This window comes from Oryctolagus cuniculus, chromosome 16 (genome assembly GCF_964237555.1).
Source record: "Oryctolagus cuniculus chromosome 16, mOryCun1.1, whole genome shotgun sequence".
In the NCBI taxonomy this organism is placed as follows: Eukaryota; Metazoa; Chordata; class Mammalia; order Lagomorpha; family Leporidae; genus Oryctolagus; species Oryctolagus cuniculus.
In genome coordinates this window covers 46,234,298-46,255,573 of record NC_091447.1, presented here as the reverse complement: position 1 = coordinate 46,255,573, position 21,276 = coordinate 46,234,298, and the positions used below count along the sequence as shown (strand labels likewise).

At 40.4% G+C, this 21,276-nt stretch overlaps 1 protein-coding gene and 1 pseudogene across 2 annotated transcripts in view; both read left to right on the top strand.

Moving 5' to 3' along the window:
* The window catches only part of ZNF804B (zinc finger protein 804B), a 537,977-nt gene that overhangs the window by 430,290 nt on the left and 86,411 nt on the right, over nt 1-21,276 (top strand). For both annotated transcript variants that reach the window (XR_007922261.2, XM_051852999.2), the window contains exon 2: nt 7,258-7,398. Coding sequence is in view for 1 of the 2 variants with exons in the window: in XM_051852999.2 (XP_051708959.1) it covers nt 7,258-7,398 (141 nt within the window). In the remaining variant the exon portion in view is untranslated. The remainder of the gene's footprint in view (nt 1-7,257; nt 7,399-21,276) is intronic.
* Nucleotides 944-1,094, top strand: LOC127492703 (U2 spliceosomal RNA; annotated as a pseudogene).

Below are 21,276 nucleotides of genomic sequence, written 5' to 3'. Positions count from 1 at the left end.
AAGTTGTGCTAGCCGGCGCCGCGGCTCAGTAGGCTAATCCTCCACCTTGAGGCGCTGGCACACCGGGTTCTAGTCCCTGTCGGGGCGCCGGATTCTGTCCCGGTTGCCCCTCTTCCAGGCCAGCTCTCTGCTATGGCCAGGGAGTGTAGTGGAGGATGGGGGCCCGGCACCCATGGGAGACCAGGAGAAGCACCTGGCTCCTGCCTGCAGATAGGCGCGGTGCACCGGCCGCGGCGGCCATTGGAGGGTGAACCAATGGCAAAGGAAGACCTTTCTCTCCGTCTCTCTCTCTCTCTCACTGTCCACTCTGCCTGTCAAAAAAAAAAAAAAGAAAAAAAAAAAAAAAAAAAAAAGAAGTTGTGCTAGACTTCAGGCTTAAATACCACACTTCTCAGAAGTGCAGGGAAAGGTCTTGTTAAAACCCAGGAAAAGCACCAGAAAACCGGGGACAGTTTGGTGTGCCTATTTGAGTCCTGCCTTCTCCGTTAACTGAGTGTGCAGTGATTTAGAGTCATCCTTCTCTGCCTGCTTCAGAAAAAGAGATGCTTTTGCAAAGGGAAATTTCCCTATGGATACAAGCTCCTCTTAGAGAGTGGTTACTGTGCAGAGCTTTTCCTGTGTCTGAATTCTCAAAATAAGAAGTTCATCATCCTTATTCCAAAGATGCCTATTTGAGATGGTGCATTCTGGTTACGTGTTGGAGTGATACGTTCTGAGCCCCATCATGTATAATCGTGGAACAGGGCGTTAAGTACTTCCACGAAGATTATCTCATTTTTTCCTCTGGACAGTCCTGCAAGCTACTTATTATTATCACCTGTAATTTATCCTGAGCTAACTAAAACCGTCAGTGCTTGGACAATTTGAAGACAGAAGCTGACATTCAAGCTAGTCAATTGGCAAAGACTAAGTTATTTCTCCTTATTTCATAAATTTATTGGCTATCACTTCTCGGCCTTTTGGCTAAGATCAAGTGTAGTATAAATATATTGGCTAAATGAACAAAACTCTCTAAAGCAAGTTTTCCTTTATTCAGTTTGCTACAGAAATGCACAAGACAATGGAAGCTACAGGAGTTTCCTTACTCAGCAGCAGCATTTGATGGAGGAGGGGGAAATGCTTTGTCTTTGAAGGGGGATTTTATTTGGGGCCAATATCATAGAACAGGTTAGAGAATATTGGCATTCTTAAAGCCATCTCTTACACATAACAATGAAAGGTCAAACGTGGACTTTCATGCAAAGAATATGAATTGAATCCTCAAAGCTCTGAGCTGGTATTACAGGAAGAACAACAGCTGATTTCTTCTCTTCCTGTTTCATAATCAGGGCAGAAATTCACAGCCAATGACGGAACAGGAATGCTACCTTGGATAGTGCCTGGATAGTGCTAGTGCTCATTTCAGCTTTGAGAGCATTATAGATTTTTTTAAATAATAATTAGTGCTCTCCCCCTCTCCATGAATAAAGGGCTCTATGCCGTCTCAAATCTATGAATGAGTTAGCAGAGACAGCCTGGACGTATCTGGTGTCTGGATAAAGGCTAAGGGGTTGGGACAGCGGTGAATAGTCCTGGCAGAATCCAGGCTCTTCAGTGATGATTGAGTTTCTAAATGTGTCTGTGCCTTGCCTTCCATATCTTTACATGGTGTAATAATAGAACCTACTTCATGAGGTTATTGTGAGTATTGATTCAGTACATGTGAAGTGCTTGGCAAATTTCTGGTTCACAATGTTAAGTGGAATGCATGCTAATATGTAATAATCGCTGCAATAAAATAATTTGAGGGCAAACATCCATATTTCTAATTAAATGTAGTGCTGTAGTCAGAATACTTGCCACTTTACAGAAACACTTTTTATATGCATGAATAGGAAAGTCTTGGTGTGAAAAAGTGCATATTTTCTCCTCACAACAAACTCATTAATTATAAAAGTAATTAATTACTATCAAATTCCTACTGAGCTAAAACATAAAATGCCCATTAGTATTACCTAATATTTTAAAAATAACTCTTGTTCAGATAACTATCTTGTTCAGTTTGTAATTTGTTTTCACCCTTTTAATTTTTTTTTTATTTTTTGACATCTTTATTTGCAAGTAGCAAAGACAGAATATGAATATAAATTTCCAAAGTACAGAATATGGATTACAATGGCTTCCCCCCCATAACGTCCCTCCAACCCGCAACCCTCCCCTTTCCCACTGCCTCTCCCCTTCCATTCACATCAAGATTCATTTTCGATTCTCTTTATATACAGAAGATCAGTTTAGCATACATTAAGTAAAGATTTCAACAGTTTGCTCCCACACAGAAACAAAGTGAAAAATACTGTTTGAGTACTAGTTATAGCATTAAATCTCAATGTATAGCACACTAAGGACCAAGATCCTACATGAGGAGTAAGTGCACAGTGACTCCTGTTGTTGACTTAACAAATTGACACTCTTGTTTCTGGCATCAGTAATCACCCTAGGCTCTTGTCATGAGCTGCCAAGGCCATGGAAGCCCCCTGAGTTCACTGACTCTGATCATATTTAGACAAGGCCATGGTCAAAGTGGAAGTCCTCTCCTCTCTTCAGAGAAAGGTACCTCCTTCTTTGATGACCCATTCTTTCCACTGGGATCTCACTCGTGGAGATCTTTCATTTAGGTGTTTTTTTTTTTTCCCCAGAGTGTCTTGGCTTTCCATGCCTGAAATACTCTCATGGGCTTTTCAGCCAGATCCGCATGCCTTAAGGGCTGATTGTGAGGCCAGAGTGCTGTTAGGAGATTTGCCATTCTATGGGTCTGCTGTGTATCTCACTTCCCATGTTGGATCATTCTCTCCCTTTTTGATTCTATCAGCTAGTATTTGCAGACACTATTCTTGTTTATGTGATCCCTTTGGTTCTTAGTCCTATCATTACGATCAATTGTGAACAGAAATTGATCACTGGGACTAGTGAGATGGCATTGGTACATGCCACCTTGATGGGATTGAATTGGAATCCCCTGGTATGTTTCTAACTCTACCGTTTGAGGCAAGTCAGCTTGAGCATGTCCCGAATTGCACATCTCTTCCCTCTCTTATTCCCACTCTTATATTTAACAGTGATCACTTTTCAGTTAAGTTTCAGTACTTAAGAAGAATTGTGTATTGATTACAGTATTCAACCAAAAGTATTAAGTAGAACAAACAAAAAAAAATACTAAGAGGGATAACATATTAAGCTGCTCATCAACAGTCAGGGTGAGAGCTGATCAAGTCACCGTTTCTCATAGTATTCATTTCACTTTAACAGGTTTCCTTTTTGGTGCTCAGTTAGTTGTCACCTATCAAGGAGAACAAATGGTATTTGTCCCTTTGGGACTGGCTTATTTCACTCAACATAAGGTTTTCCAAATTCCTAACAGGGATCACTTTTCAGTTAAAATTTAAACACCTAAGAATAATTGTGTGTTAATTACAGAGTTCAACCAATAGTACTAGAACAAAAAAATACTAAAATGGATGAAGTATTACATTGTACATCAACCATCAGGACAAGAGCTGATCAAGTCAGTTTCTCATAGTGTCCATTTCACTTCAACAAGTTTCCCCTTTGGTGCTCAGTTAGTTGTCGCCGATCAGGGAGAACATATATTTGTCCCTTTGGGGCAAATTTTTTTTTTTTTTTGACAGGCAGAGTGGACAATGAGAAAGAGAAAGAGAGAAAGGTCTTCCTTTGCCGTTGGTTCACCCTCCAATGGCTGCCACGGCTGGTGCGCTGCGGCCGGCGCACCGTGCTGATCCGATGGCAGGAGCCAGGTACTTATCTTGGTCTCCCATGGGGTGCAGGGCCCAAGGACTTGGGCCATCCTCCACTGCACTCCCTGGCCACAGCAGAGAGCTAGCCTAGAAGAGGGGCAACCGGGACAGAATCCGGCGCCCCGACCGGGACTAGAACCCGGTGTGCCGGCGCCGCAAGGCGGAGGATTAGCCTAGTGAGCTGCGGCGCCGGCCTGTTTTCACCCTTTTAATGAATCATTGCGAATGGTTAACTGTGCTTTATTTTATTTTATAAATGTTTTATGTTATTAGATTTGAAACTCCTTTCCTGGACAAACTGTGAGAAGGGGAGTGTGAATAACTGGCAAGTCAATGAAGGATTTATATGTCAAATCTTATAAGTTTATTTTATTAGATTTTTAATTTTTTTAAATTTATAGACCCTAAGAATAGGTGGTTATTCACTACTTTCATATTTTTCTATATGTTTAAATATATTTAAAGGTCACGTAATTATTTGAGGGAGTAAATGTCCTCTTAGTTTACCTTTGAGACTGTTTCATCAGTAAAATTATCTTGTCATCTGACAAAAACACAAGAAATACTGCACGCTTTCATCATCTAGGAACGAGAGATGGAGAAACACTTTCTCTCCCAATTATTCTGTGCTAGTCTGAGCTAGGTAACCCTCTTTAGCAATGTTTGATTATTACCGTGTCATTATTTATGGTTCTGTCTCTTATATCAAATTCTGCCACACTAGATTGTACTCTAGCGTAAACAATAGCTGACAGCTTGACTCCAGTGCAGGCCTGCTTCATGCTGGGTGGCATCATGGACCACTGGGCTCTGGTTCTCCTCTTCAAAGTCTGTCTGCCCTGCTTATTTGCTCTAATTTGGTTTTCAGATTTTGCCAAAGATTCTTAAACTTTTATTGTGTTTTTTTTTTTTTTTCATTTATTTATGTTACTGTGTGATTATCCTGACCTGTCCATCTCTTGGCTTTTATCCTCATCTGCCTGTGTTTTCTACCTGTGGGTTTCGGTTCCCCTTTTCTTGTCCCCAGTCACTTGTGATGGGGTTTATGCTCTCAGTACAGGCTTTGATGGACATACTGAATTGACAACTCTGTTTCTGTGTATTGATGGTGGCATTTATACCCGCTTGCCCCTCCTTCCTCTCTTAATAAGGAGAAGAGGATTTGTCTGGATAATGTCCTTAGCACTTTAGAAGGAAGGGACATGGCAACATTGTCTGGCAAGAAAAATCATCTTAGAAATATGACATGTAATTTAAGCTGCTGACCCTATCCATTGTAAACACTCACAAAAATAATGGTATGAGTTAAATTTTGATAAAATTCTCTTCAAAAGATTACATTTTGAATTGAAAGTCATCTGATATTCAAACTTGTTTTATAAACGTAGGGTGTTTAGATGAAAGAAGCAAAAGTAACTGGAGAAGCCTCACTCCTGGCCACTGAGCTGTCGCCACGAAAGCTCCTACAGAAGCAGCTATGATACAAAACTGCATCATCTTTAGCCACAGATCAGTCCTGAATTCACAGTCACCCCTCTCCCCAGTTCATGTGGCCAAGGTATTTTTGAGCACTGAGGCAGAGGAGACCATTATCTAAGGCAGGTAATTTTCTAAGGGAATTGTTCCAATGTGCCAGTAACATAAGAACTGTAATTAAACCAAAGTGTTCTTAGGTCCACTCCTTTTTCTGCAATACTAGGGAAAACTGTGGGGTAAAAATAGTGGGAGAGACTGTAAGAAAAGTGATTTCCCTGAATCTAAGCCTGGTAATTCCATAGCGTTAGCACTGCCTCAATCAGCGCTGAACTCTGGTCTTGATTCCGAACAGCGATCACATCAGCTGGCTATTCTCCCACTTCCTGGAGCACCTCGGTGTTTATCCTGAACTCTGAGTCTATTCTCTCACTGTGGGATACATCCTGTTCAGTAGCTTTTGTTGTCGCCATTCTCCTAGGATATAGACACATTCTTGTTTCACCCCTCCTAGATATGTAATGCAGAAATTTGGTCAACTTTTGCTGTTTGCTGACGGTACACATTCCCTTTTTCCTTTTTGCCATGCTTGAATCCTGTTCCTAAGTCTAAATAAATTACCCCATCATTCCAATAAACCCCATGAAAATATGCCTAAATTCTGTGCTGCCTTTTTCACCTGATCAGTGATGTTCCATGGTGTAAGCTTCTGGCCCGATTTCTGCCTGTAGGAGGCTAGCCATTCTGGGGCAACACAACTAAAATGTACCCTTTTGCTGATTTATCCATTGTTTATACATATCCACATGGCTAATGTCTGTGTGCCAGTCATTTTTACTTGGCACTGAGATAATAGAGAAGGACTTGAAGAATGGTATGAAGCATGGATAAATAAGCCACATTATCCATATGTTAATGCATTTTATGTAGGCAGATATTATGGACTAGACAATCTGTTTTCACTGTTGTGGACATAAAGAATGAATGAAACAGTTTCTTACCACAAAGGTTATGGGGGCAACAGACATGAAAACAGATAATCTAATGCCATTTGGAATATCTGATGTTAGAATTTAAGAGGACAAAAGAGGAACAGGATTTGAAAAGAGATAATGCTGGCAATGTGAGAAGAAGGGTTTGACTTAAAGGAGGATAATAAATCTCAGCTGTGTACTAACAAGATTGCTAGGCTTAGGCTGTTTGAGTTCAAATCCCTTCCATAAGCATTTGGCCTCTCTTAATCATTGATTGATGCATCTGCAAAGTGTACATAAAAATAGAACCTACCTCATAGGTGGTGTTGTGTGAATAAATGAGATAAGCCACACACCTGGCACATTTATACTCATAAGTATTTGTTGCTATTATTTTATAGATAATGAGTGAATTCAAGAGGATTTTAAGCAGTGATTGATGAAGCTAAAACTCTGAGATAGAGCATCCTAAAAATCATAAAGAAACTGGTTTTGAGAAATAGGAGATAAACCCATTGGTCACGCCCAGCAGAACCTGATGCGAGTGAAAAGAGGCCTAGGCTGGAGTTGGAGATTATGGTTGTAGCTATAGTGCGAAGGGGGGCACCCCAGAGAGTGTGTGTGGAGTGGATTGCTTGGAGGACTGACATGGAATTGCATGGAATGCAAGAATTTAAGAGGTAATATCAGGAAGAAAAGCTTATGAAGGCGATGAAGCCGGAATGGCTGGAGTTGTGTTGGTAGTAGACAGAGCCACCTGGACATGGTGGCACAGGAAGAGTGAGTGATATACAGGCTGCAGCCAACATTGCCTCGGGAGAAGTCATGATAGGACTGATAAGGTACGAGTGATGCTCCACCGAAAGTCACTTCCACAGTGCCGTGTATTTCCAGAAAGTAATGAATCTCACCACATTGTTTCAGTCTTACCAGATTAAATACCAGCTTGATTAGTAGTTGATCTGGTTATGCTATCAAAGAGAAATATAACCAGCATTTTTGCCTTTTTTTTTTTAAAGGATTTTGCCGAAAAGAAGTCCACAGCAAAGGCCCTGGAAGATGTAAAGGCAAATTTCTACTGTGAATTATGTGACAAGCAGTATCACAAACACCAAGAGTTTGACAACCATATTAATTCTTATGATCATGCTCATAAGCAGGTAAGTCCAAGTTGGGAAAATCCTTCATATTCTTGGATTTATGCAATCAAAATAGAAATGAATGAATTTGGCCTTATTTATTGTCACTTAAGCACCTGAAGTGAGATAATTTTATGCCTTATTTTTTTTCCTTGAAAGGTTGTTTTCTGTTTAAATGTCGGATGGACTATTTTTTTCCCTTGGAAGTACTATAAAACTGTATGTGAACTTAGAGATGATCTAAGAGTAAACTTCCTAGAAATCAGGGCCTAGTAAAAATAGTGTCACATTAAAAATCACCCAACTAGTTAGTGATAGAACTATAAACCTAGACTACTACTAGAACAGAGTCTATTACAAACTCTGTTACATTCCATTTCTTTCAAGGATTCCAAGACACAGGAAATGCCAAATCTTTGGTAAATTTCAGTAAGACATTATATTTGCTTAAGAAGACCCTCTTATTAGATCAAAGTTGTTATTCAGTAAGTGAACAGTAGCAACAAGCAACTCAAAAATGCAAAGTTAAGGGTTAATGGAAGGTTAAAATATTTCATTTTCTTAAAAGATCTTAGGTAAATCTGAATTATCAGTGTACATATCCAACACATGGTTTGTAAAATTCTCTGCATCTGTGAAAGCAGGAGGCTAATGTCCACATCCTGTTAGGTTTTATCCTTGCTGGTTGAGTTATGGTAATGTTGGCAATTTTGGAATTAGGAGTGTTAAATACCAGTGACTGAGAAAGAAATTCCACATGGCCAGAGGATTATTGCTGACAGCTATTTGAAAGCATACACTCTTGATTCCAGATGGACCTGTTGGTTGGAGTATGTGGGTAAGTCTTGGATACTAAAATACTTATTCAGAGTGAACACAAAGAATGCTTTGATCAACATTATGTATATTCATTGAGTGCAAACTACACATATGCCTTTGAGAAATGCAAGGCTAATGAAGACCCAACTTGTATGCTTGAAGATAGGGCATGTGGCTATGACTGGCTACATTTCTATGACAAGGGCAAGACCAGTGCAATCAAATGTTTTAGTACTGACTCCCAAATCCTAGTGTGTGCAGAAAATTCCTAGTGTGTGCAGAATAATCACTTCAGAAGCAGCTAATAATGCAGACTTCCAGACTCTCCCTTCAGATTTTTTAATTCAGTAGTGTGGGGAGCAACTGGGAGCAACTCGGACTAGACTAAGTTACTGGAATTAAGACTTATTCTATGCATCTGCTTTCCCACAATATGGCGCTGAGAAGGGAAACAGCTTCTACACAGCTGCCTCCAATTCAACCAATAAACTGTGGGACCTGCTCCTGATTGGAGGAGAGCAGCGTACTCGGCGTGTGGGTAGCAGAGTTGGGATTGGTGGAAGAGGACTATAAAGGAGGAGAGAGACGGCATGCACCAGAAACATCTAAGGGGAACATCTAAGAGGAACACCTGTGCAGCCCCCGAGAGAGCCGGCTGGCGGTGTGCCGCTCCCCCGCGGAAGTGGGGAATGTGGCAGGGGGAACCGCCCTTCCACGGAGGTGGAAGGGATGGTAGCAAACCCGGGAAGGACCAGCAGCCAACCCGGGGAGGGCCGAGCAGACAGAAGAACAGCGCAGGGTCCTGTGTCGTTCCTCCACGAAGACGGGGAGCGACATAATGGTGCCGTGACTCGGATATGAAGCCTAGGCAGGGTTTAGTGTCGTTCCTCCACGAAGAGGGGGAGCGACAAGTAGTTCAGAAATATGGCCTAGGAACATGTATTTTGAAAGGGTAAGAAAAGGGAAACTTTCAAACACATGTAAGAATGAATTATCTGGCTCTTAACCAACTTCAACAATAATAATTCTTGGTTCTTTGTTAGCACCACCACTAACCACATCACCACCACTGGTACATCATTTTGAAAAAAATTTAAGACATAATTTCATCTAAAAGTATTTTCAGATGTATAAATGTGTTTTAACTAATAACAATTGTCACACCTAAAAGTAACTAATTTTTTAATATCAGTTAGTGGCCTTATTTTCTAGTTATCTAGTAAATTATTTTTAAATCTGGATTACATATCCAGATTTAAAACTGGATGTTTTAGATTGTGTCATGTTTGCAGATCTTTAAGCTTCTGTTAGTATACATGTATTTCAATCTGTAGATGAGTTTCTCTGTTTTTATTTGAAGAATTCTATCCGGTGCATTCTTCTCACCTTCCCTTTGGTCTTCTGTGGTTCCTTTAAACTGGTTGTTAGATCAGGTTTTTGTTTTCCCTGGCCAAGAGTATATTGTGTCCTTTCCTAAGGAGGCATAGGATGCCTTGTTCTCTCATTTTGTATAAACAAAATTTTGATCAGTTTGTTCAAGTAGTATCAGCTTACTTCACCCATCAGTGAGGACGCCACCAGCCATATTGCCTCAGTGGTTTTGGTAGACCTTGGTCATCAATTTCTTTTTTTTTTCCAAGATGTATATATTTTATTTTTTAACTTTTATTTAATGAATATAAATTTCCAAAGTACAGCTTTTGGATTACAGTGGCTTCCTCCCCTCCCCCCCATAACTTCCCTCCCACCTGCAACCTTCCGATCTCCCTCTCCCTCTCCCATTCCATTCACATCAAGATTCATCTTCAATTATCTTTATATACAGAAGATCAATTTAGTATTTATTAAGTAAGGATTTCACTCTGGCCTCAGAATCAGCCCTTAAGGTCATCATTTTCTAAAATCGAACACTGCATTTGGAGTTGTAAAATGATGATTTGAATTCTGCCACCCCTCCTTCATTTACTTGATTGAATGTGATTGTAAAGAGAAAGTTCTCATAAGCATTGCCCTACAGGCATTTTATACAGGCAGTCTCCAGGCTGCATAATAAGGGAAAAAAAATACTCTGGGGGTATAGAGCATGAGAGAGCAGGGGGAGTTTTATGGAATAGTGGCTATTGAGCTGTGCTTCACACATATTGAAACAGAGGCTCAGGATGGGTGGCATCATAACTGGATACATAAGAAACCGGGTGAGGAATGGCAGAGAATGAGGCATCCTGGGGGAACTGCCGGAGTGTTTGACCACAGGCTAGAATTCTCTGCACCAGGTCTGTATACTACAGAATCTCTGTCTTCTAGAATTCTTCCCAAGAAAGCTTTCTTTCATCTCATTTCCATTTCTTTCCCAACATGTTGATTAAACAATCTTTCCTCAGTCATTCTACTCCATCTGTACCCATTTCTGTTTTTATTTAGACTTACCAATTTTCAAACTTTCACAGGCATGCCCCTTCATCAAACAGTGATTGAGTTTCTAATTGTGTGCTACTGCACTAGTTGTGGAAAATGGACAAAGTTGGTCCCTGCCTTCTTGGAGGTAATAATCTAATTGGGGAAGACATACAAGTAAATAGATCTGTAATACGTTAATATATGTGTTGTAGAAGCTGTATCTGTAGGATCCTTAAAATAGAGCACACAAAATTGATTTCAGAAAAAGGAGACAGGTGATCTGGATTTCTTAGAGATTAACCATGTAATCAACAATAGTGGGTTCTATATGGTAGAAAACCTATATCCACGCATGGAGGCAATTATAAGCATGATGAAAGGAGTTGCTGCAAATGATTTATTGTGGCCACTACAGCCACCAGCCCTTTCTTGGAAAAAACTTTAGAAGTCTGAAGTTGTAACATACTCTGCTCGTTCTTTTTAGCAATATGTCTTGCTCACATTCTTCCCTGGACATTTTCATTTTCACCATTCGTGTTTGACCTTATTCTAGGATCACTGATAGTATTTTCTAAATGGACTCCCTACCAACTGTATTTTCCCTGCTACAAACCAGCCTATTCACATACAGCTAGACTGATCTTCCTAAACTACACGTGTACACAATCACACCCTCCTAAGAAACCTTCAGTGGTTCATGACTGACTTTGAAAAGAATCTGAACTAGTTAGTCTGCCATTCAAAACCTCTGCAGTCTGGCTTTTGCCTCCATTTTCGGATTTCTCTCCTGAAGCTCAGAATTTCCCTGCAGGTTCTCACAAGATGCCTTATGCTTTTGCCACCTGCTCTTCTTGGCTCATTACCCTCCCTGTGCCTGGGATGCCCTCCCATCTTGTAGCGGTATTTCATCACACTCTCTGTATATTTAATGCACAGATTGACGACTTATATCTTGATATTCAAGGAAATGGGATCTCACCTTAAACGGATTTAGCATAGCATTTTCCAAATATCTTTTGCTCTAAATCTATTAATATTGTAGAGTATTTTGGCATAAGCTGCCCTCTGTGGAAAACACTGGAATGATTGCATTTGCTATAGACCTTGTTAGACTGTTTTCTTGGATAATGTTGAAATGCTTCCATCTAAAGATTCATTTAGGCCAAAATATTATTAACATTAACTCAGTTTTAGATCTAGCTGAGTTTATAATTTCCTTTTTAAATGAGACTGAATTTTATATACAGAAAAAGGAAGTATTCAATACAGTTCAACATACAAAATTTTCCCACTCCCAAATTTCAAAGCTAAAGGTGTCTTGTTTGTTTATTGCCTCATTAAGGGCTCTTCTTGACTAGGATTATGATTATAATAATGGTGGTAGGAATTTGGCTGAGAGTATTTTTGGCTTGAGTAATATGAATAGTTACCTTAATTTTATTTTCCATGTGGATTCAGAGGAGATATTTGGACTCTTCTGTTGAACTCCAATATGATATGTTGGTGTTCTTAGAAATAAATCCAGATCCAGCATATAATTCATTCCATTAATCAACAGAAAAATCGTAGAGCTAGAAACAAAGAAACCTGAACTCTCTTCTCTGCTCTTTCTTCATTTCTTTTTCTTTTCTCAGAATCCTCAATTTAATAGGTGATTTCCAGAGCTTTTGTACCATCTAATATCTAAATAGCAGTATCATGCATTTATTTCATTGTAAGGATTGTATTATTCTAAACCAGTGAAAAAATAACTTTATACAATAAATTAAAACAGTCTTTGATTCTTAGTTTTAAATGAACTCACTTGACATTTAGTAATAGCTTTCTAGAATCTGATAACAAATTACAATTTTTTTCTTTCATATTATTTGTAGAAAAAGTAGCTCAGCAGTAACATAGCTGATTGAAAAATTGCTTTTAATGAGGCAAATGATGAATTTCTAGTTTTAACCACCTCTTTTAAGATTTATTCTTATTTATTTGAATGACACAGTTACAGAGAGAGAGAGAGAGAGAGAGAGATTATTATTTTTTTTTTTGACAGGCAGAGTGGACAGTGAGAGAGAGACAGAGAGAAAGGTCTTCCTTTGCTGATGGTTCACCCTAAAACAGCCAGCGCACCGCGCTGATCCGATGGCAGGAGCCAGGTGCTTCTCCTGGTCTCCCATGGGGTGCAGGGCCCAAGCACTTGGGCCATCCTCCACTGCACTCCCTGGCCACAGCAGAGAGCTGGCCTGGAAGAGGGGCAACCGGGACAGAATCCGGCGCCCCAACCGGGACTAGAACCCGGTGTGCCGGCACCGCAAGGCAGAGGATTAGCCTAGTGAGAGAGAGAGATCTTCCATATGCTGCTTTACTCCTCAGATGCCTATAACAGCCAGGGCTAGACTAGACCAAAGCCAGGAGCCAGGAGCTTTTTCTGGGACTTCTGTGTGGGCACAGGGACCGAGGCACTTGGGGGGCCATCCTCCACTGCTTTCCTAGGCACATTAGCAGGGAGCTGGATCAGAAGTGGAGCAACTGGGACTCAAACCAACACCCTATATGAGATGCCTGCATTGCAGGCAGAGGCTTTCCCCTATGCCACTCACATTTTGGGGAACAACTAAGTTGTTTTGACTATTGCCTTGAATGAACCTCTTATAATCCTGTATATACTCTGAACATTATTCTTACAGCAATTTGTGCATACAAATTGCAATCGCTTGGATAAAGATATCACTGTAACTAGTAATATAGCTAACATGTCAATAACAATTAATCCTGATGAGACTACCTACAAGTCATATTCCCTTTCTCAAGTTGCAGATGTACAATACTGGAATGAGTAATACATATCCTCATATCTAGCAGAAGTCTCTCCTGCCCCAGAGGTATTTTGGCTCATCTCAATTTAAAATACACACACACACACACACACCATATCCATGTACAATTAACTCATAAAAATATCTTCAATAATAAAAAACAAATCTGCTTTCAGATCCTTCACCTGTGACACTTAATCCTCTAAATCTCCCTTTGATTCACAAACAGAATTTATTTTTGCTCAGAACAAGCCGTTCCTTTGTGAAGCCTAGATTTGAACTCCAATGTATTTTCTCTTAAAATATTGTCTTAGATTCACCCCATCTCTATTTGTCCAAATAAAATATCAAAGCAGAATTTTGTCATCTTGCTCCTAAAAACTGCTAAAAAATTATATTATCTCTTATCTTATTCCTATGATTTGATTCATATTTAATTTTTTCAAAAGATTATTTATTTATTTGAAAGTCAGAGTTACAGAGAGAGGAAGAGACAGAGTAAGAGAGAAAGAGAGAGAGAGAGAGAGAGAGAGAGAGAGAATCTTCCATCCACTGGTTTATGTCCCAAATGGCCACAAGGATCGGGGCTGGGCCAGGCTGAAAGTCAGGTCTCCTATGTGGGTACAAAGTCCCATCCTCCACTGCTTTCCTAGGCATATGAGCAGGGAAGGCATATTAGCAGGGATAGTGTTTTCCTATCTTAGGACACTTTCCAAAACCTGTTACCCTGTTTGGAATAGTCTTCCACCTGATCCTCAGTGTTCTGGTTCTTCTCTTCATTTGTATGTTAATTCAAATGTCACCCCTTCATAACGCCTAACTCAAGTAGTTAGCTAGCAGATCTTCCCATCATCCTACAGCACTCTCAGTGGTAGTTATGTTGCCCATCCAAGCTGTGGGTCCATTCTTGGTAGGTAGAAATGAAAATGCCACCAGAAATAACTTTCACACAATGTCATTTGTTAGCAGCAGATAAGGAGACCACAGGGAATCCTGTGTCGTGGTAATATTTTAACTTACAGGAAATTAATATGCAAGAGGGGAGGCTCTCTCCTCACATACAGAGGAGGGCACAAGCTCACGTGGGATCCAGAGCAGAATCCTACTTACACATAAGTCACGTGATGTGGTAGTGATGCTTAAGTGCCTCTTAGGATAGAGATCTTACCCTTAAAATTAGGAAAAGGCTCATTTTCAGTGAATTCTCAGACATTTGCACTTGCTCACTTGTTCTGGCAGTGGTCATGACTGGTTCCAGGAAGATTCTTGGGTCAGTCGAAGCCACCTGTAGCTTGAGCTGAAGGTACCTGTTTCCTGTCTGGGTCTTAAAGGGGGTAATTTGGTGGAATGTTACTCGTTTGAGTGGTTACCCAGTTAGACATGTTCCTCAAGCTGTGTTTCGTGAGCTGCAGTGAGAGTCAGCTGAATGGCTGCCCAGGGCTAGCTGTTCAATATTCAAGCTTCATGAGCTTGCTGTTTAATTGTTGGTAAGTGGAAGCTGGCCACAGTGCAAACACTATACATTGGAGTTTCTTATTTGGTTTGTCCAGGGAGTTGGTATACCAGCACAGAATTGCTATGACTATGTAAAAAGAGGAATAAATATTCAAATTTTCACATTAATTTTTTTTCTCAATTTGCCCCTTCCCTGCCATTTGCCCTACAGTGAGAAGCACACTGTTGGTTTGGTTAGCCATGATGTTCCTAAATCTCAGAGCAGTGTGTGGCACATAGTGATAACTCAACAAATACCTTAAGGATGTGTGAGTAACAGAATGAATGAATTTCTAAGTAGGAGCATCCCACTCTGTCCTACATCCGTGTATGCACTCATTGATGAATCTTCACTTACGTAGATGAAATAAAAGTGGTAGTGATGATTGGAACTCTAATCTTGAATTATTTATAATTATTGGACAAAAGCTGTCAGAGGAAACAGGTTTTTATAATTCAAAATAATTGAGCCTATATAATGGTAACGTGGTAGGTTACCCTAGAAACTTCAGACTTTAGCTAAAGTCATTTTTAAGACTGTGGGAAACTACTAGTCTTCAAGGACATTTAAGATTTGGCAAAATGATTCTGAAACCAGTCGAAGAACTGATACGCACGATGAGCTTGATTCTGCAATCAGGTGAGAACATACGAGCACGGGAGAGAGGTTAGGAGTCTTTATAGAGTGGCATGATGGGAAAAGAGAGAAGGTAGATTCTACACAGTGCCAGTCACTTACATAATATGAGCACGTGTTCTACAAGTAATCAACTGAATACAAATTTGAGGGTAATTGAAAATTACCTTGTAAAATATTTTAAAAAAGAATATACTGCCCAGTGTGGACAGGATGTGGGAGGACATTGCTTGTGAGGGTGTAAATTGCTCCTATTTTTCCTTTTTAATTTTTTTAAATTGATTTGCATGTATTTGAAAGACAGCCAGAAAGAAATCTTCCATTTGTTAGTTTGATTCCTAAATGCCCGCATCAACCAGGACTCGACCAGGCCAAAGCCAGGAACCACAAACCAGGAACTTATCCAGGTCTTCCAGGCAGTGACCCAACTACTTGAGCCATCACTGGCCATCACTGGCTCAAGTCCTAAAATACAAACAGCTTGCTTTGTTATGAGGCACTTTCTTACTGTTGTGAAGAATGTTCCATGGTATCTTTTTTTAAAAGATTTTATTTATTTGAGAGGCAGAGTTATAGTGAGAGGGAAACATAGAGAAAGGGCTTCCATCTGCTGGTTCACTCCTCTAATGGCCCTGGAGCTGAGCTGATCTAAAGCCAGGAGCCAGGAGCTTCCTCCCAGCCATGTGGGTACAGGGTCCCAGGGACGTGGGCCATCTTCCACTGCTTTCCCAGGCTCATTAGCCTGGAGCTGGATCAGAAGTGGAACAGCCAGGACTCAAACCAATGTCCATATGGGATGCTGACACTTCAGGCAGAGGCTTAATCTTCTATGCCACAGCGCCAGCCCCTGTGTTCAGTTTGTTCTTCCCCTTGGTATGATTTTGTCTTCTCACTGCTCATGGGGCTTTCTAGCCCAGGTTCTCCCCTCTTCTTGTTTTATAATTTTCTTCTACATCACACATGTGGACACAGTTTCTATACCAATTCTAGGCATATCACTTATTTGCAGTTTGTTAATGTTCCTTAAGTATCTAAAGTACAAGATGACCCAAAAGAAAATTATTATTTTCCATTCCACATTTTACACAGGCATACTCTGCCTTCTTCTTAATAACCTCTTTTTTTAGATTTATTGTATTTATTTGAAAGAATTACAGAGAGAGGGTAGAGACAGATGGAGAATCTTCCATCTGATAGTTCACTCCCCAGATGGCAGCAATGGCCAGGGCTGGGCCAGACCAAAGCAGAAGCTTCCTTCAAGTCTCCCACGTAGGTGCAAGGGCCCAGCACTTGGGCCATATTCCACTGCTTTCCTAGACATTAAGCGGAGAGCTAAATCAGAAGATGTGTAGCCGGACATGAACCAGCACCTATATGGGATGCAGGTGATGCAGGTGGAGGCTTAGCCTACTATGCCACAGTATCCTTTATTTTCTTTTGAAGATTTTTTATTTATTTGAGAGGTAGAGTTACATGCAGAGAGAAGGAGAGAGAGAGAGACAGGTATTCCATCCGCTGGTTCACTCCCCAGATGACCACAAGGACCAGGCAAGGCTGAAGCTAGGAGCTAGGAGCTTCCATGGGTCTCCCACAAAGGTGCAGGTGTCAAAGCACTTGGGCCATCCTTCCCTGCCTTCCCAGGCCAAACCCAGAAAACTGGATTGAAAGAGCAGCAGCCAGGACACAAACCGGTGCCCATATGGGATGCTGGCAATGCAGGTGGAGGCTTAGTCTACTATGCTACAGTGTCAGCCCCTCCCCCGTAGTACCTTTTAATTCAGAAACTAATTCTGCTTGTTGTGGGATATTTTTTTATATTATTTGATAATAGCCTCCTTTGTTAATTCTCTATCCCTGCATAAGCAGAAAGCGAGAATCAGAAGCAGAGCCAGAACTTATACCCAGGCCCTCAGTTATGCAATGCAGTGTCCTGACAGGCATGTAGCAGCTACACCAAATGCTGACCACTGTTTCAGTTTGTTCTTAGAAATAGCTATGTATTTGACAGGCAGAGAGACAAAGATAGGAAGGGACACAGAAAGATCTTCCATCTGCAGGTTCATTCCCCAAATGGCTGCAACGGGCAAGGCTGGCACAGGCAGAAGCCAGGACCCAGGAGCTCTGTTGGGTCTCCAGCATGCATGGCAGGGTCCAAGTACTTTGACCATCATCTGCTGCCTTCCCCGGAATATTAACAGGAAGCTGGTTGGGAAGTGGTGCAGCCGGGACTGGAACTGGCAGTCCCATATGGGATGCAGATACCACAAGCAGCAAAGTAGCGTGCTGCACCACAAGGCCAGACCTGTTTGTTTTTCTATCTTCACTTTTGATTCGTTACCACACCCCTTAAGATGTGATTTCCTTTGGCATGGATTCTGGGAAAGTAATCAAATGAATCCCAATGATTGGGGTGCACAGATCTTTTAAATAAATTATTGAAAGAAGTCTAAACATAATGATAGGAAGGTAGCTGAATTATGATGCACATAAACTGGAATAGAATCTACTAGGTTAAACTTATATGCAATTTAATTTGTGAAAGTATTGTGTAATACTTTTTCACAGTAAACATCAAGAAATATAGCTGTACAGTAAACATCAAGAAATATAGCTATATATAAGTAAAATAGTTTAAAAATATAGATCATATGTTTTCATGTTACTAAATATTTACTATTCAATCATAAAGCTTTATGAAACAATGTTAGCAGATATTATTATTACAGATTATTCTGCCTTTACATGTTTCATTTAATTTTATTTCTGGTCAGTCCTTAAAGATCTCTATTGTATTGTATTGTATTGTTAAATGAATGCTCAGAATTTATATTATTGGGAATTATAAATATTGGGCTTCACATGGTACTGCAATTACTTCATGTTTATATTTTATTTCTTATAAACTGTTTTTTTCCTGGCATTAAATTTGCCTGTCTCTTCTATGTGCCCAGTTTTGTATTACTGCTTTACATTTATTCATCCCCGGATAACCTACCCCATGTAAGATCAGATACTTGGAACAGTTCTGCTCCCGTGGTCCCGTCAGAGACATCACTGGTGCAGTCCTTGGTCTTCTGCTCCTGTCGAGACAAGGTGCCCTTCAGTCTGGTGGCACTGCTGCTGCTCTGGGATTTGCCTTCACCATCATCCTGTGAACACTTTCGCTTCTCTCCTGGGATCTGTTTCTTATTTCTTCGATCTTATGGCTTCCTATATTCTTAAATTATTTGCCTCTTTCAGTGGAACCTGTCCTTTAGAATCTTCTTACAGAAGCACACATACGAGATAATGTTTGGAAGACCTTGACTATCAGTAAAAGTGAGTGTGCTTATTCTGCCCTCACACTGAATTTTTTTTTCCCAAGTGTTCGCAAATTACATTGTTGCTGTTGAAAGATACATGCCATCTTGAATCCTAATGCTGTCTTTCTGGAAACTGTTAGACTTCTCTTTGTTTCTCCTTAGAGCAAATATTGATTTGCTACTTGCTGTGAGCCAGGTATTATTCTAGAATGCTGAGGACACGGTGAGGAGCAAACCAGACAATCCTCTCCATCCCCATGGATCTGGCATCACACTGAGTAAAGGCAAAGAGAAAATGAACACATAAAGTAATAAAAAGCAGGTAGGATATCAGATGGTTGTACAAGCTGGGGAGAAAACTCAAGGAGCGAGAGGTACGGGGAATACTGTGGGGTGAAGAGAATTATTGTTAGCGGTTTCAGTGAGGAACTTAATTAAAAGACAGTTGTTAAGAAAGGCCAGGGAGCAACCCACAGTCTTCGCTCTGAAGCACGATGTTCTGGGCAGAGGGAGGACTGGGATCAGTGGTCCAGAGTGTCCTAAAATACCAGCGTTTTGCAGCTTGCATTGTCAGGAGTCTCTTTGTCTTATTGTGAAGAATGTTCCTTTGTATGTTTTCATTCGGAAAATAATTCTACTGGCTTTGGGAAATGTTTTTTATATTATTTGATAGTAGCCTCCTTTGTTGTTTCTCTGAGTTTTCTTTTGAATTCCTCATATTTGGATGATGTGTTTCCAGAATTAATCTGTGCAATTTGTTATTCCTCTTGTTATATTCATTGTCTGTCTTTTACGTCAATCTTTTGACAGATTTTCACAATGTCTGCCTTCTAATTTTCCTACTGAAAAGTTGTTCAAAGTATGTATGTGTTTGTGTGTATGGAAGGAGAGACACACACACACACATAAAAAAGGCACACCCAAAAACAGAGTTCCCTTTTATCTATAGTTTATATGCTAAAAGCTTTCTTCAGATATCTTGTAGTACTTGGCTGTTCATTTTTATTTATAACTGACGGGCTAGAATTTTGCCTGGAAGTTTTGATGCACATTGGTTGGGTTGGCAGTTGGCTGGCTTCAGGATAGTTCGATAGAGAAGCATGCGTATTTGCTGTCCTGCAGGTGTCAACATCTAGGCATCTCCTGGAAGCTATAAACAGAAAGGAGAATCTTGCTAATAGACAAAATTGCACTTAATCTTAAGAGTTTAAGTGATGGTATAACTTAGAGTAAGCAGTACCAGATGTCCCCGAGATAAGATTCTACCTGATTCAGTTTCTCCAGGGAGCACCCGTCTTCTGACAGAGAAGGGAAGAGACCCTGCCCGCCTGACTGCTCTCCCTTAGCCAACCTTCCTATTGCAGTTCTGAGCCTGCATTTTTCCAGTCTTCCTTCGCTCCTCTTACCTCAGCTGTCCGGTCTGCTCTGTGCGTTCGCATGTCTTCTTTCTAACTCTCCTTCTCCTGTCCAGTTCTCTGCCTACTTTATTGTCCTCTTTTATTGCTCTGTAAATTGGGCCATTGCTACTTTCACCAGCGTGTCATTGCATGAAATCCCCTTAGCCAGTGTGTGGCATGTGCTAACTGCTCAGGAGAGCTAGCTGAGTGAGGCATATTTCACAAGATGCCCTTCTAAAGGGGGCTGGTGAGCCATTTTGCAAGAATATTTTACAAGGGATCCTTTCATTAAATGAGAACCTGAACTGAGGAACCTCTGTTATCTCTGAAATGATAAATGCATAGATTTGTAGGTGAATAGAGCTTTCTCTCATTGGATTTTATCTTAAACCTAGACTAGACAATAAAGGAAAGTAACTCTGAGGGTGTTAGGACTTTAAAGCCATAACCTCTAGTTGGCCTGTTCCAAACACCTCCTAAACACAATTTTGGCAATGCCCTTTGATATATGCCCCATATCAAACACTCTGTACAGCAGAGTCCTGGATTTTTTTTTTTAACAGGTGTGTGTTGTTTTTTTTTTTTTTTTCTGTTTGTGGATCTGGAGGTTTACTTTTGTTAATCAACATTATAGTTTTTCCAACTTGTTTTCTAGCTGCATGATACAACATTTCAGCAGACAACTTGATACTAAATGAAACATGAACAAATGATTAATGACATTAAATTGTAGTGGTTAATGATAGCTACTGTTATATCCATTTATAGATGGCCATATTGTTCTCCTTATATTTTATCCATTATTGATCATCCATTGAGTAACTGCCCCAAGTGAGCTCTTCCCTCTAACTCTGTGAATTAGCTGCTGGTGGTTTTAATTCTAAGGTTATAACTATTGTTATCAAACAGCCAAAATACTGCTTTGCTATGGATCGAGCTTGAGCTCACTGCCCATGTATGTTAATGGTAAGGCCAAGGATAAAAACAGAAGCAGTCTTTCCCCTGTAAATATGTCTTAATTTATTATCCATCTCCTGTTCCTGTGA